At 46.2% G+C, this 16,730-nt stretch overlaps 2 protein-coding genes across 3 annotated transcripts; one reads left to right on the plus strand and one right to left on the minus strand.

Moving 5' to 3' along the window:
- Nucleotides 1,187-2,358, plus strand: LOC8072611. 2 transcript variants are annotated; one of them, XM_021458522.1, is made up of 2 exons: nucleotides 1,187-1,516; nucleotides 1,647-2,358. In XM_021458522.1, the coding sequence occupies exons 1-2, from the start codon at nucleotides 1,380-1,382 to the stop codon at nucleotides 2,059-2,061; spliced, it is 552 nt and encodes a 183-aa protein (XP_021314197.1). In that variant the 5' UTR covers nucleotides 1,187-1,379; the 3' UTR covers nucleotides 2,062-2,358. The 2 variants fall into 2 exon arrangements, with proteins under 2 accessions (XP_021314197.1, XP_002452315.1); XM_002452270.2 differs by having other exon boundaries at nucleotides 1,194-1,516; nucleotides 1,638-2,358.
- On the minus strand, nucleotides 15,582-16,499 carry LOC8072612 (SKP1-like protein 3). Its single transcript, XM_002453996.2, has one exon. The coding sequence runs from the start codon at nucleotides 16,184-16,186 to the stop codon at nucleotides 15,668-15,670; it is 519 nt and encodes a 172-aa protein (XP_002454041.1). The 5' UTR covers nucleotides 16,187-16,499; the 3' UTR covers nucleotides 15,582-15,667.

A 16,730-nucleotide genomic window follows, 5' to 3' on the forward strand; every position in this document is an offset into this window, starting at 1 on the left:
ATTACATTTCATTGTCTCCGTTTATGTTTCCCTTTTTTATTTTTAAATTTTTGTCGTCTCTTTTCTTCTGGTGTTTTTCTATTTTCTTTTTCTTTAGACTAGAAAGCTACCAAGTTATCGTATAATAGGTTAAACATTTAGGTGTATCGCACAGAGTATTTTCTAATCAATTTTTCCTACTTTTTGCAGTACACCCTTGTACTTGTGTATATAATCAAGACTCACAATTCGTCTTCAAACAAGTTAGAACAACACGCGTATGTTGACAATGAGGAGTCTGATGTCAAGATGTGTCCAAAGATGGTATGAAGTTCACTTCTAGATGATAAGATCATTAAGGGCTCGTTCGTTTCGAACCGTATTAAGTCAGGATTCATTCCGGTTGATGGAATCTTATACAAATATAAACTAACTATCCAGCTAGAACTATTTCTGGATGTCGATACCCCAGAAACGAACGGACGAACGGAGCCTAAATAAATCCCTAGATTTTTTAGATAATGGATAACAATCCGGCCTCTACATCCGAGGATGTACACAACCCAAAATTACAAAACTAGGATCAAATAAAAAAAAAGAGAAAGCCACAGTCTTATAAAATGACCAGGACGCTAGTTCAGACAATATAAATATTTCCATCCTTTATTGGATCTCTAAAGCAATGACTTCTAATTTCTTGCTCATCATCGACAACGCGTCCTTGGCTTGCTCTTCATGCTGCAGTTGGGCGCAAAAGCGTTAAATAAATCTCTAGATGATTCAAATGAATATATAACAAAAGCATATATTATTATGTTGCAGCGCGCGAGTATATTTGTTAGTAAAGAATAAACATCGATTTTATATGGCTATAATTATGCACTTGTTTGAAAATTAAAACTAAGGATTGATATGTTAGCTAGGAAGCTGTGGGCCAAACCGTTTTGCCATTACCGGAAAAAGGAAAAATCAGGCTAGGAGATTTACCTATATGCCCCTCATGGTCTAGCCGTCCACGCACGGCACGGCAGGGTAGTCATCAGCCCATCACACGCTCTTACTTTCATGAGCAGTGACAAAGCCACCACACACATTTTACACGTATCGACGACACATCCCGACGTTAAAGTCTTCGGTTCCTCGTGTCATGCATGAAAGGTACCCTTCCTTCCAGCTCTCCTATCCTCTCCTCCTCACCTCTCACTCGTCGTCCGCGAGGACCGACGACCCACCCAGTGTGCAAGTCTTGAAGTCTATCATCACACGGCCATATCTCCGTCCACTTTTTTACTTTCACTCGATCTCATCCCATCCGTCGTCTATATCTCAGTGCGTCGTCTAGGCTAGCTCTAGCTCGACATTATATATATTCCTCCAATCTGGATCCTTGGTCCGATCCCATGTCGTCTCCCGGTCCCGGCTCCGACGATGGAGTCTCCGCCGCCGCCGCCGCCGTCGTCTGCTGCATGTGCGGCGACCATGGCCTGCCGCACGAGCTGTTCCGGTGCAACCTCTGCCGCCTTCGTACACAGCACAGGTACGACCATCAATCTATACTCCGATCGATAAATGAGACGGCCGCTCTCGGCAAGATTTATTTTGATTTTTGGAGGAGTGTCTTCCTCTGAGTGCTGACAAAGGAACGCACCCGTGGTCAGATACTGCAGCGACCTGTACCCGAGGGTGGCGGGGCCGTACCGGAGCTGCAACTGGTGCCTCAAGCAGGGCGGCGCCGCCGGAGGGGGCGACTCACGGTCACCGGCTAAGGCACCGGCGGCGGCGGCGGCTGGGACCAGATCACGGAGGATCAACGATTCTCGTGGCGACGACGACGACCGCGATAGTGACGAGAGCGCCCCCTGCTATGGGTGCTCCAGGTCAGCGTTCTCGGCGGACCCCGGGAAGCCGATCAAGAAGCCTAATAAGAAGGGCGGCCGTGAAAGAGCGGTGCAGCGGCCGGAGGAGCCGGTGGTGACGACGACGGTGGTGCCTAAGAAAAGACGACGGGAGGTGCAGCCTGGGACGCCGCGGTTCAAGGCGAAGGTGCGGCGGTACAAGCTCCTCGCGGAGGTGACCTGCTAGTCGTTTGCTGGAGAGTAGATACATGGCTATGCTGCCTATTATGCAAATAAAAGGCCAGCGACGATGGAGAACAAGCCGTCGTCTCGTCTGTGTTTAGTTAACTTGGTTACGTACCCACACAATGAATGGTGTTGATGCATAGACTGGGCAATGGTAATTTTTGTGTTCTAATTAAGGCCGAGTAAAAAAAAAGGTGGACCCTTGTTATTGTTGTACCCACAATGGCTATAGTAGAAGCTAGCACTGAGTGGGCCCATTTTCTAATAAAAAAAACACCAGCCATGTGCAGGTTGTACACTCTCCAATCCTAAAATATTTCAAAAATAAATGTTACAATTATTAGAAAATATATTTGTACAGAACTAATGTTTATGGAACCATATAAGTATTATTAGAAAGGGTGTATTTTATATACTCCTGGGAGTAAGGTTGAAAACAGAACGGAAATATCCCGAACCGAACCGCATCGTTTTCTAAATTTGACCCGATCGATTCCGTATTTTTCGGACAAATTCGGATTCGGTTCGAAATTCGGAGTAGTAAATTCGAACTCGGAGCGAAATCGGTTTGGGGTTTGTTCGACCGGTTTCCATATTTCTATATTATATTCGGAATTTGATCGAATTCAAATTCGGTCAGAACCGAATTTGCAAACCCAGCAGGCAGCAGCCCAGCCCACGAAAGCCCACCAGCCAACCCTAAACCACCCTCAGACCCTCTCGGTTCTCTCCTGGAGAGTGGTGGAGACTGGAGTCCTCTGTCCTCCTGGCGGGCGGCGGCGCATCCTTCCTGACGCCACCTCGCCCGCGTGCACCTGCCGCTCGCGCCTCGCGCAAGGCCGCCGCGCCCGCCCCGCGCAAGGCCGCTGCGCCCGCGCCCCCGCGCAAGGCCGCCGCGCGCCCGCGCCCGCGCTCGCCCGCGCCAGCGCCCGCGCTCGCTCGCCCGGCCGCGCGCCCGCGCTCGCCCGGCTCCGCGCCCGCGCTCGCCCGCGTCGTCCAGTGACCGGTAGATGGCGCCCTCTGGACATGGAGATGGTGGTTCTTCTGCAGTGAAGGGCAAGGCAACCAAGGCCAAGACAAAGAGTATCCGTCTGCTTCATGCGCCGCCGCCAGCAACTTCTCAATCTCAAGGTGCGGATCTGTGGTTCTTTAGTTATTTGGAACATTTTACAGATTTAGTAATGTACTGATTATTTGGTAATATGTAGGATCAAGAAAAAGACCTTCAGCTCAAAGTGTTGAATCTAGTGGAACTTGTGAAAGTCCAGCTACAGCAGCATCAGTAGCAGTCTCGGCGATTGGTTCTTCTATTCCAGTTCCAAATGTTGACACTAATTGCAGTGGGGGCAGTGGCGCTGGTGCACCAGCAACATGTCCCACTAACGTAGTGCCAATCAGTGTTGCTGATGATGGTGATGACGACGATGAAGAGCAGGCTCACCTTTCTGGCAAGAGGCATAAGAAATTGACATCATGGGTGTGGAAGTATTTCACCAAGAAAAAGGAATATATAGAGGTGCAAGGACAGGAGATTGAAGAGATATGGGGATATTGTAATTTCTCTAGGTGCAACCAGAGGTACAGAGCTGAGGGCGTCTGTGGGACAACTGCATTCAAGAACCATTTGAGGTCGAAACACAGTATTGTGAAGGGACAACAACAGCTTCAAGTTGGTAAGCAACCTGGTTCTGAAAATACTCTTGTGCAGCCTTTCAAATATGATCAAGATGTTAGCTTGAAGAAATTGAATTTGGCAATAACCATGCATGAATATCCTTTCAATATAGTTGAGCATGAGTATCTTGTAGATTTCATAAAATCTCTTCGTCCTAGCTTTCCAATAAAATCTCGTGTCACTGTTAGAAAAGAAATCATGGACAAATATCTTGAAGAAAAGGAAACTTTGTATGCACACTTGAAAACTATGAAGTGTCGGTTTAGTGCAACAATGGATATGTGGACCTCATGCCAAAATAAAGGATACATGTGTGTTACTATTCATTGGATAGATGAAAGTTGGTGTATGCAAAAGAGGATTATAGCTTTCTTCAATGTAAAAGGTAGGCATACTGGTGCAAAGTTATCACAGACATTCACTGAAGTTATGGTTAAATGGTACATTGAAAATAGGCTGTTTGCTTTGACCTTAGATAATGCTAGTTCCAATGAAGTGGCTGTCAATGATATAATTTCAGATCTGAAAGAGAATGGTAATGGTTCCCTAGTTTGTGATGGGATGTTTTTTCATGTTAGATGTGCCTGCCATATTCTCAATTTGGTTGCTAGAGATGGGTTGAAAGTCATTTCAGGGACACTCAAGAAGATTAAATCACTTGTGCTAGCGGTGAAAGGGTCTCCACTGCAGTGGGAAGTGCTTATGAAGTGTGCCACAGAAGAGGGGTTGGATACAAAGAGAGGTATTCAAATGGATGTTTCCACAAGGTGGAATTCTACCTACCTAATGCTGAGAGATGCTTTGTATTACAAGGATGCATTTGTTAGGCTAAAGTCTTCAGATCGCCGTAGGTATTCCAATATCTCTCCATCCTCTGCTGAATGGGACAATGCAAAGACAATTTATGTCTGCTTGAAGAAATTTTATGATCTCACTGAAATTCTCTCTGGCACTTCATACCCTACTGCAAACTTATTCTATAGAGGTTTTTGTGATATTAAGCTCATGCTTGATGATTGGTGTTGTGGTCAAGATGATACAATTAGAAAAATGGCAGTTGCTATGAATGATAAATTTGACAAATATTGGGACCAATCCAACAAAGCTCTTGCTGTAGCCTGTTTTCTTGATCCTAGGTACAAGAAAAGGCTCATAGAGTACTACATGAAAAAATTCTATGGTGATAATTATAAAGCTGAACTTGATGAGTTTGTGAGTGTCATAAAGAAACTGTACAACTTCTATGTTAGTGCTGCTGCATCATCAAGGCATACCAGTAAAGGGGCTGCACATGGACCTAGTACCACATCTGACATATTTATGGAAAATGTAGACCATGACCTAGAAGAATTCTTGTATGATGCAAATGAACCAGATATGGTTGAGTCAAATGAGTTGGATAGGTATCTTGGAGAGCCGCTGCTGAAAGTTGCTGAATTTGATATCTTAGCATGGTGGAAAAATAAGAGGGAACAATATCCTATCCTTTCACAAATTGTTAGGGATGTAATGGCCATACAGGTATCAACGGTAGCATCTGAGTCTGCTTTTAGTGCTGCTGGTCGTGTTATTGACCCATATCGCAGTCGTCTTGAGCCTGAGATGGTACAGGCATTAATTTGCACAAAGGATTGGGTTGCTGCAGCAAGTAAAGGTACTTATTTAATTTGTTTTTTTCATGTTGGACACTAGATATTGCAGCAGACTAATGCATTGTTTTTTTTCTTTTCATTTTTTTTAGATTCTAAAATGCTTGGATCAATTGTGACTGATCTTGAGGTAGATGCTTTGACTAATGTTGTGGCTAAACTCAAAATTGAGGTATGTTCATTGACTTGCTTGGTGCTTGCTATCCTTAACTATACTAGTTGCTACATCTAATTTTAATTAACTTTGCAATAGGAAAATAACGAGGAAGATGAGCACTATGCGGAGGACAGGGACAACGAGGAAGCAATAGACATTGACGGTGATGCGGACGTCATGAACAATGCTGATGAACTTTAGACATGTATTTCATAATAATTGTTCTAGACTTATATATTTGTGTATCGGTGTGATGACACTTGAGAGTTTATGCGGTCATGCACTTGTTTGGCTATTGACTGTTATCGGTATTCCGTATTAATCCCGTGTACCGACCGTGTTCGATATAATTTCGCTCGAATTGGTTCGTGTTCGAGATTCCGTATGTTCGAGTTCGTGTTCGGCTTTACCGTTTTCGTTTCCGTATTCGTATTTAAATGTAAAAATAGAAAACAATTGAGCAGTTTTTCGACCGAGTTCGACCGTTTTCAACCTTACCTGGGAGTAGTTTAGTCCATAATCAATAAATCATGTTGCGTATATGTAATAATACTCATTTATGAGTTTGGGTACGTTGATATACATATTAAGATACTCTATATCTTTACTACGTGATTCTTTATAAAAGACTCCATGTGTATTTAATACTATGACAATAACATATAAAATAAGTATAAACATATACTCTAAACATACTTGCATACTTGATATATTTAGTACCCTAGATGGTCTAATATGATGATATACTCCGTCTACATAATTAAACTTCGTCAGGCCATATACGCCATAAATCTAGAGATATACATACGTGAGTAACTACTTCCTAAGTAGGAAATAATTTCCCTTATTAAAAGTATGTATGTATATATATTATACCTATTTGGTCTCATAATGTTGATGCTCTTGTGTATACGTTTGATCAAATTTAAAATGGTTTTATATAGGACTAACCTAGAACAACAGTTTTTTGAGAACTGACACAACAGGAGCTCGGTCCTTTGCCGAGAGCCAGCAAAGCCAACTTTGCCCTCGGCAAAGGCTTTGTCGAGAGCTCCGCTCGGCAAAGGGCCATCGGAAGAGGTCCTATCAGCAGCAATTTCTTTGCTAAGAGTTGAATATCGGGCTCTCGGCAAAGTCTTTGCTGAGAGTCCAGTTGGCTCTCGGCAAAATCTTTACCGAGGGTCCAGTTGGCTCTCGGCAAAAAAAAAGACATCGTGACGGTGTAGACCCGTTAACGGCAGCCTTTGCCGAGAGCCCGAGATGACTAAGAAGATTTTTTTAGTTAGTTCTTTCCCTAGAGTCTAGATGAGGCCGTCGGCGAAGAGATTTTAATTCTTTTTAATAAATTCTTTGCGGAGAGCTGCCATTGGGCTCTCAGCAAAGATTTAGATTTGCTGAGTGCTGGGCCTCCTGAGCTCTCGGCAAAGCTAGGATTCTAGTAGCACAGGTGCCCAGCTTTGTCGAGCACTATGGTCATTACGTTCGGCAAAGCTGGGCTAATTTTTTTTGTTTTTCGTGTTTCAATCCAAACAAACATAACATATATAATATATCCATCACGAGTATAACACAAGTAGCACCACCATCACATATATATATCATGAGCGACCACATTTGTCACAGTATATCACAAACCGAAAGCCACAAGTTCAAATGTTGCGCTTAACAAGTCACAAGTTCAGAATCCACAAGTGCAACATATCACAGCCAACATAGAAACATATCCAAGCTGCTCATGGCGACGGTCCTGGTTGAGATGGCCCAACATGCGATCTGGGTGTCCCTGCTAGGTCAGAAGGCACCTCATTTTGCACCACCACTGACAGACGCTGCACAAAGTAAAGGAGATTGCATCTATGAGATAATATATCCAACTTGTACCACTTCTACTTCTACTACCCCACGACCACCACTTCCACCACCACCACTGCACCCACCGTCACACCACCACCATCACCACCACATCACCACCATCAGCATCATCGTCACCACTTCTACTTCAAATGTTGCATCGACAAGTAGAAGTCGGTTGGAAATATCTTCTCCAACTCTGATCCGAGACAAAAATTTTGCAGCACCTCTCCGTTGTTCTCCCGATACATGTCCTGGCAGGCAGAGCATATCTAGAGAACAACAGGAAGGTGATGTCAAAATTCTGTCTCAAATCGGAGCAGAGCATGGAAACTAACCCATCTATACATCTGCGGGCTATCCAAAAAACATGGACAATCTAAAATAGATACGGTCATAGATACGCAAAGACCTACATACCTCCAACCTTATCTCTTTCGGACGAGATACGACTAACTAGGTTACGCGATCTATGACCATGATACAAGGAGAGGGGTTATATCTAGGGTGGCAGTGGAGTCAGGCTAGCGAGGCTATAGAGAGTCGGTGCAGTGGTGAGGCAACACGGTGCAGGCAAACCTGCAACACCGAGAAAGACGATCAGGGTCATCGAGGTGCTCTAGCTCTGCTCCAAACAGGCCCTCCTGCATAAAAACCAAAGAGATTAGTTAAAATTGAAAATTTTGGTAGCATCTCCCCTACACAGGGAGGTTTCCAAACCTGCAAAAACAATGGCATGAAGGCCGATAATCACAATGGCACAAATGCTGACATGCACAACATCACGAGCGATATACCTTAAGCATGCTCGTAGCCCATGTGGTTGTGGCAGGGGAGTCAGTGGGACGGGCGCGCGAAGAACATGGCAGGATGGGATGAGGCAACAGTCGAGGTACCTCCCTTTCTCCTCCTCGTTCCTCCTTTCTCTCCTCCTACTTCTCTTCACCTTCCTCCTTCCTCCACCACCTCCTCCTCTACTTCCTCCTACTTCCACATCTCCTTCTCTTCCTCCTCCCTCCTTCTTCCTCCTACCTCCACCTCCATCTCCTCTTCTTCTTCCTCCCTCCCTCTTCTTCCTCCCTCCTCCTTCCTCCCTCCTCTTCTTACTCCCTCCCTCTTCTTCCTCCCTCCTCCTTTCTCCCTCTTCTTCTTCTTCTTCTTCTTCTTCTTCTTCTTCTTCTTCTTCTTCTTCTTCTTCTTATTCTTCTTCTTCTTCTTCTTCCTCTCCTCTTTCCCCCTACAACCAATGACGGTGGTGCTCTGGTGGCCAAGAGCTGGGTGGGGCAGGGCTGGGCGGGGGCAATGGTGCGGCGAGGCCGTGCCGGCACTGACACGGGTGGGTGCGGCGGCCCGGGGAGGGGAGCAGCTGTGATGGCCCAAGAAGGGGCGGTGGTGGTGAGGTGTGGAGAGGGGAGGGGCTTTGGCAGTGGTAGAGTGCGGGGGATGAGCGGCGCAGGCGATAGGGTTAGGCTAGGTGAAGGGTCGAGATGGCGGACTAGAGGGGGGGTGAATAGTCCTTTCTAAAACTTATCGCGCCTGCTAACCGAAACAAATGCGGAATTAAAACTATCGGTCTAGCCAAGACTACACCCCTCTATCTAAGTTCTCTAGCACCTTGAAAAGATCCTAAACAAGCAAGCAAGGTGCTACCTTAGCAAGAGCTCACCTAATCAAATCTAGGAGCAAGGTCACACAAATCTATGCAACTAGTACTTTACAAACCGAGGGAGCTCCTACACAAACTAGTGAGGCAAAGCGCGCAAAGCCTAAGCTCACTAGCAAGCTCAATAACAAGGCAACTAATGCCAAATTAGAGAGTGCAACTTACTTAGCTACACAAACTAAGCAATGTGACTAACAAGGTTACACAAACCAAATTAGTCACGTAAGGGAACTACTTCTAGCTACACAAGCAAGAAGGTAACTAGCAAGCTACACAAGCTATTACAAGAGCAACTACACAAGCACAAGTATATGAATGTAAGAACAAGCTTGTGTTAGGGACTTTGCAAACCAACGGGAAGAACAATGTTGACACGATGATTTTCTCCCGAGGTTCACTTGGTTGCCACCAAGCTACGTCCTCGTTGAGACAAGCTCCAAGGTTGCCGCCGGTCCTCTTGCTAGTGGTGACCCGCAAGTCACACTCTCCCACGTGGAGTGCTTACCACAAGCTCTAGCACTTGACCCGGCCGGACCACTTGTCGCTCTTCACGTCTCGCTCAACTAGAGTTGCTCTTCGCGATCCCCATGGGGTGAGCACCGTACCCCTCACAATCTCTTCTCCGGAGCACCGCACAATCTCCTTGCGTGCTTCGACGGAGTCACAAGCCACCAAGCCATCTAGGAGGTGGCAACCTTCAAGAGTAACAAGCACCACCAGCTTGCAACACGAACACCTAGTGCCACTCGATGCAATCTCTCAATGCAACGCACTAGAATCACTCACTCACACAATCGGATGATTACTATCAAGCATATGTGAGTTAGAGGCTTTACTAGCACTCCCCAAGCATGGACACTAAGTCCCAAGGGTGCTTAGCACCAGCCAAGGCTGCCACCACTTCTATTTGTAGCTCCAAGGGCTAAACTAGTCGTTGCCCCTTTACTGGGCAACACACGTGGGCACCGGACGCTCACAGGGAGCCACCGGACGCTCAACCCTCAGCGTCCGGTGCTCAGGCGTCTGCCACGTGTCACTAGCCGTTTGAATTCGACTGTTGCCGCCAACGGCTACTGCGCACGCGCGCCTGCACAGCACCACCGGACGCTCTACTGAGTCACACCGGACGCGTCCGGTGCACACCGGACCTGTGCGCAGAGAGCTCCGCAAACTTGCACGGTCACCGGACGCAAGCCACCGGACGCACCCTGAGCGTCCGGTGCTCACTGGACTCAAGCACAGAGAGGTTCGCCAAACCGCCCGCACACCGGACGCTGAGCACTGGACTCACTCCGGTGCGTCCGGTGCACACCAGCGCCACAGACACCACACCGGACGCTCTGGACCAGCGTCCGGTGCTGCCAACACCAGCGTCCGGTCTAAGAAACACTCCCGTGACTTCTCCAAACTTCCCACCGGCGCAATAGAAAATGTACACTTAATTTTCTCAAAAGCGCTGAATCCCGCCTCGCAAGCTCGGCGGGAGAGAGAGAGGAACCCACACCCCTCTCAACCCTAGGAACTCCACCTCTTTGTAAATGTGCCAACACCAACAAGAGTACACCACTATGTGCAAGTGTGTTAGCATTTCATAAATATTTTCCCAAAGGAGTTAGCCTCTCAACTTGCCACGCCACTCGATCCTAACACGTATGCAAAGTTAGATCGCTCAAGTGGCACTAGATGACCGATATGCAAACAAGTTTGCCCCTCTTAATAGTACGGCCATCTATCCTAAATCCGGTCATAAACTTCTCTACACACCTATGACCAGTGAAATTGAAAAGCCCTAGGTTATACCTTTGCCTTGCGCTTTCCATTCCATCTCCTCCAATGTTGATGCAACACATGCACCAACCAATCACCAAATGATATGATCCACTTCATATCATCACGTGACTGTATTGGTTCATCGATCTTCACCTCACTTGCTCTTCACCGTTGCCTCGGTCCATCGGCGCCAAGTCTTGCTCAAGCTTCACCGTCACACGTGGTCCCTCGCTTCAAAGCCTCCGACTTGCCCTTCACTCTTGCAACCGGTCCATCGAGCCAAGCCTCATCTTGATCTTCTCCACCTTGGTCACATGACTCCATGTCATATCTCATGTGCAATGAGCTCCTCCATCATCACATCATCACCTGTGGACTAATCCTCTATGTATCTCACATAAATACTATTAGTCCACCTAAGTTGTCACTCAATTACCAAAACCAAACAGGGACCCCTTTCACTAGGCCAATGCTGCGATGGGCCTTATTCAAATGGGGGGTGGGGGCCTTTGCCGAGCGCCCCAAATTTGGGCGCTCGACAATGCTAAAGTTTTTCCTTTGCCGAGAGTTGGCGGGTTGGGCCCTCGACAAAGTGCACGTTTGCCGAGTGCCTCCTGCCAGCTCTCGGCAAACATCTTTTTTTGTTTTTGGCCCCCAAACTTTTTGTGCACCTCTCCTATAGTAACTTGAGGTACTTGTCCAAATTTAAAACTTTTCTAGGATATTTTGATATATTTGCTTCATTTTTTGTTTACTTCAATTTATTTTTATAATTCAAATTTAAACTACAGGTGTGTCCATTAATGAAATTGAGTTATTCAAAAAATGATAGTCATACTTTTAAGTGTATTTTGAGTCCATGTCTAGGGACTGGTGCAAAATTACACACATCTTGTTCTCGAAACATGGCCACCAACTTGGGTCCACTTAGGTTTAAAATTATATAAAATACAAACGAAGTTCAAAATTCACAAAACTTGTTGGGATGTCATGATATCGCATGTGTAGGCTATGGTAAAAATTTGAGAACATTTTGTGAAAGTTATGATGTATGATGCTTAAAACCTAGATGTCGGTGTTTAGACTCGCGGCCCTATCACGAACTAGTGAATTTGTGTGTGTGTGTGTGTGTGTGTGTGTGTGTGTGTGTGTGTGTGTGTGTGTGTGTGTGTGTGTGTGTGTGTGCGTGCCCAGAATCTGGATGATGATGCAAGGATAAAAGTGATGTATACTAATTCAAGCCAAGAATGCCCTATGTCGAGTAGAGGTGGAGATCTTATATTATCTTGCACCAAAGTGCTTGTAGTAGGGGTTACAAGCTTACTGTGAGAGAGGAAGCTGGTCCCAGGTCTCGGCACTATGAGTAAGAAAGTGAGCAAATGTAGATTGCAGCGTTCGTGTGTTCTTGTTCTTGTGTCGCTGGATTGAGACCCTGCCCTTCCTTTTATAGTTTGCAAAAGGAGGCAGGGAATACATGTATGTGTGTTTTAGTGCTGCGGTCTGATCCAAGGCTGTGTCAGGGTATGGTGTCATACGACATAGGAATGGCCCTCGCATTCTTAGTGTTGTAGCTGGTTGTGGTCGTCGTACGAGGTGTGTCCGCCTCTGTGGCAGTCGCGCCGAGCCATGCCTGCACTATGGATGGGACGTCTGTACCTGTAGCAGTCATGTTGACCCTTGTTCATTGACCGACATGGAGTCCCAAGACCTCCTTCATCGTGGTCCATGTCCTGGCTTTCTGACGAGCACGTTGGTCATAGGAACTAGGATTGATGTTTGAGCGCCTCTCACGGTCTCGGTAATACCCATAGTGATGGGAGCAGGTGGCACAATGATGAGAGTAGATAGCATAGTTATCCTCATACCCTACTCTACAAGGCATGGGCATGGGCGTGGAGATTTGACTCATGTCCTATCCTGCCGTAATGTGGCCCCATGCGGATGACGTCATAGGTGATCTCAAGCACACCAATGGGGGAAAGGTGCCCGAGCTCTGGGGTCGGGCGAGGCAGAGATTAGTCGACCTCTTCCGAGGCCTTGACGCTAGACCTCGGGTAAGGCAGAGATTGCTCGGCCTCGCCCCAAGGCCTTGAGGTTGGGCCTCGAGCGAGGCGGAGGGAGCGGGCTGGTCTCGGTTCCACTCGAGCCCTTGCTACCAGGTCTCAGGCGAGACGAAGATTAGTTATTTGGTCAATCTGGTCTCTCGTTAAAGAGAGAAGATGAGGTTCTTAGCATTTTGCTTTGGGTACCTTGAGTTATGCTACCCGACACCAGACATCTTCACAAGTGATCAGCTCAACTTTTTGCCGACGGCTTAGCTCTCGACAAATAATTATTTGGCGATGGTTTCCTTTTGCCAATGGTCGGCTCTCGACAAATATTATCTTTGCCGAGAGCCCGACATTTGGCCGTCGGCAAAGGCCTGGGCTCTCGGCAAAGAGCATGTCTATAAAGGGAGTATACTTATGGGTGAGAAGGACAAGATGAGATGGACACATATTTTTATTATTCTCATAGTCACGTCTTAAGTTTGTGGCTCATCTTAGAGGCTTTTTACTCATGGTGTATCTCCATAATGGTTATTGCTCATGTATTTATTGCTTAAGGTCATCTTTTCTCAACTGTGGATGCCCAACAAATCTCAACCGGGCCAGAGCCTAAGTACAAGCATACACAATACAGACAATAGTTTCAAACATCATATTTTCTTTTAGATTAAAGTCTACTACCAATCCCTAAACTTGTGCTATTGTGTCATCCCGATTTCTAAACTTTCAAAACGCTTATCTACGTACCTAAACAATATTTGGGTTTGATTGCATTTCTATCAGATCTCCATATGTTACTCAAACTTGTTTAGTTATGTCATTCCAAGCCTAAACTATCAACCAACACATCTACTTGTCACCATCATCGTCGTCAGCCTCTCTAGTCCAGGGGATAGGGCAGCATCCACATGCGTCCTTGCCCTATGGATGTGGTGCACTTCCCATTTTGGTACGATAATTTGCTTCGGCACTATTTAGGTCCTGTTCAGATTCACTTAGCTAAACTTTAGCCCTTCAGGATCCGAGGACTAATGGTTCTAACTAGTTGCTAGTTGACTAGTCCATAGAACACAACTATATGGGGCTAACAACTAGTTAGTTCTAGTCTATAGAACCCAACAACTGGTTCAGTTTTAATAGACCCTATTTGGATGGACTAAGACTAGTCTTAGACATAGTTAAAGAATATCCAGCTAAAATTAGCCAACTAGTAATCCGAGTTGTTTAAAACCCACTAGACTTTGCTCGCATGCCTGCTCCCACGAAGGTCTAGTGCGTCGACACATTCCCTTGACGATTTTGCAACAGAGCTCCCTACATTTTTACAAACCAACCCGCAGTCCACAGTCACTCCAACAACCTCGCTCCTACACAAGGAGACTCCCACATGAGCGGCGGCTTGGGTTTGCCCAAACCCTAGCCGCCCTCTTCCTATCTCTCTCTCCTCTGACTCGCCATAAAAAGCATGTGCAGATCTGCGGAGGCGGTGGCATGCGGCCATGGAGACTCGGCGGTAGGCACGACGGTGCTCGCGTGGTCGGAGCTGCAAACCGGAGGCGCTGATGTGAACCGAGGGTACGACCGGGAAGCTTCTTCTTTCCCTCAGGTCCAGCTTCTTTCCCTTCTCCTTCCCTCAGGTTCCCTTGGTGTGGCATGTTGAGGGAGGTCTTCTGCATGGATCTCGGCGATGGCGGTTTAGACCCACAACTTGCTCCACAAGATCCAGGTGCCCGACGATGAGGATGAGGAGCAGCGACTTGCTCCACTTGATCCAGGTGCCTGGGAATGAGGATGAGAAACAATGTCGTGGCATACGGTAGAAATCTCCATGGATGGTGGCTTTCTACCGTAACTTCCCCTTCGTTGCCCCTCAAATCGATAGTCGATTTTTACCTTCTCTACATCTACACCCCTAACTTTTACCTTCTCTACGTTTACGGGTAATATTGAAAATTTTTAGAAACTAAACCAAGCCTTTTTAGAGGGGAGGTGTGCCTATAAAAACAAGTTGGATTATTTCCGTAAATCCTTTTTATGTACTATGTAGCGTGTCATCATCACCACTAGCGAAATCGTATATAGAACGATAAATATGTAAGAGGTACACTAGCTGGGGGGACTGTGAGTAAGAGCACGTATAATAATGGGCTTATAGCCAAACTAATGCTGATGTGGAGGAGAGAAGAGAGGAGAGAGATGATAGCTTAGCACTTATATAAGCACCAAGCTGGGCACAGATGCATAGGTAGTGGTGGGTCCAAATAGCAAGTGTTGTGAAAAGGAATAGGAAAGAGAAGATATTTTAGAGACAAGTATGAGATAACTTATTGTATAACTTGGCTCTAATCACTTGGCTTATAGCCAAGCACTTGGCTCTATTAGGGCACTCACAATGCAGACTCTATCATAGAGTCTAAAGTTATTTATTGACTCGAACAATATGGACTTAGAGTTTAAATAAGACTTGAAGTCTTATTTTTTCTATCTCAATTAATTATATATTATTTATGGTATTTTGCTGATGTGGCAGCATATTTATTGAAGAAAGAGGTAGAAAAAATAAGACTCTAAATCTTATTTAGACTCTAAGTCTACGTCTACGTCCACATTGTTCGAGGTAATAAATAACTTTAGACTCTACGATAGAGTCTGCATTGTGAGTGCCCTTATTGATCTTGCTCTAGGTAACATGCAAATAAACAGTGGCAGAAGTTAATCGATCGACTTGGAACTTAGTACTAATTAATCATTGCACTGAATTTTGCATAAAAAATTACTATATCTAGTTGGTTGACTAGAATGCCCACGAGTTCTCCCTGTAAACCTCCACCTCCTCTTCCACAGTGTAGTCGTTGACGATGCCAAACGTCTCGCGGATCTGGTCGATTGTCCTTCCCTTCAACTTATCCGCCACCGCCTTGCACGTCAGGTCGAACAGCTTCTTGATGTGGAGGTACTCGGCCGCATGTACCAGGTCGATAAGGGTGTCGTTGTCGACGTCGACGAAGTCGTCATCGAAGCGGGCGAGGGGGTGCTCGTCGCCGGGTGCGCAGAAGATGTAGTCGTCGGGCCGGCCGACGACGGCGGCGGCGTCGAAGTGCTTATTGACGTAGTGGAGAACGCGGGAGAGCGTGGCGGCGGTGACGTTCGGGATCGCGAGCGTGGTGGTGGCGGCGGTGTCCGCGCGGGACGGCGACTCCTCGTCGATCATGCCCTTGATCGTCACCGAGGCGGCGCTGATGACCTCCTCCGACACCTCGAAGGCCTCGCCGTCCGAGCTGCGGAGGAAGACCACCTTCTTCTCCGACGCCATTTATTCTGATCGACAATGCTATGCCGGGGACTATAGGTTTAGCCGGCGTTTCTTTCTTCTCTCTCTCAATGTTATATATATATGGGATGATCGAGAAATTGATGCGCGATGCGTGGCTGCGCCGCTTCGATAGACGGTAGGGTTTGCTCGCGATTTATACGAGACGCGAGGCGGAAAACTAGTCGGATACGATCTGCATCTGGCGCGGCCACGGCCGCCGCGCCATGGGCTAAATCCGTGGACGTGGACGGGATAATAAATTGTAGTATTGTGTAAACCACGCCCAATGAGGTCACTACAATGGTCCACATCATATACTCTGGGTAAAAAGAGAGAGATTTGAAGCTATAAAAAAGAGAGATGTGTTTTTTTATTTACATAGGATTTACTATGCATTTAGAATTAAAGTTTAGATATACACTATATGTAGTTATGTAATAAACATAATTTGAAACGAAGTACTGGTTGAGCTGATCTCAATCTTTCTGATTTACCAATTTCTCACTCATTTTCTTCCCTAAAATTGCACATTTGCACATGTTAT

The sequence above is a fragment of the Sorghum bicolor genome, chromosome 4, assembly GCF_000003195.3.
Source record: "Sorghum bicolor cultivar BTx623 chromosome 4, Sorghum_bicolor_NCBIv3, whole genome shotgun sequence".
Lineage (NCBI taxonomy): Eukaryota > Viridiplantae > Streptophyta > Magnoliopsida > Poales > Poaceae > Sorghum > Sorghum bicolor.

Bases quoted from the DNA above. Each gene is read 5' to 3' on its own strand.
- LOC8072612 (XM_002453996.2), bottom strand. From the start codon at position 16,186: ATGGCGTCGGAGAAGAAGGTGGTCTTCCTCCGCAGCTCGGACGGCGAG.
- LOC8072611 (XM_002452270.2), top strand. From the start codon at position 1,380: ATGTCGTCTCCCGGTCCCGGCTCCGACGATGGAGTCTCCGCCGCCGCC. The intron at 1,517-1,637 runs GTACGACCATCA...ACCCGTGGTCAG, and splicing joins CGCCTTCGTACACAGCACAG to ATACTGCAGCGACCTGTACC.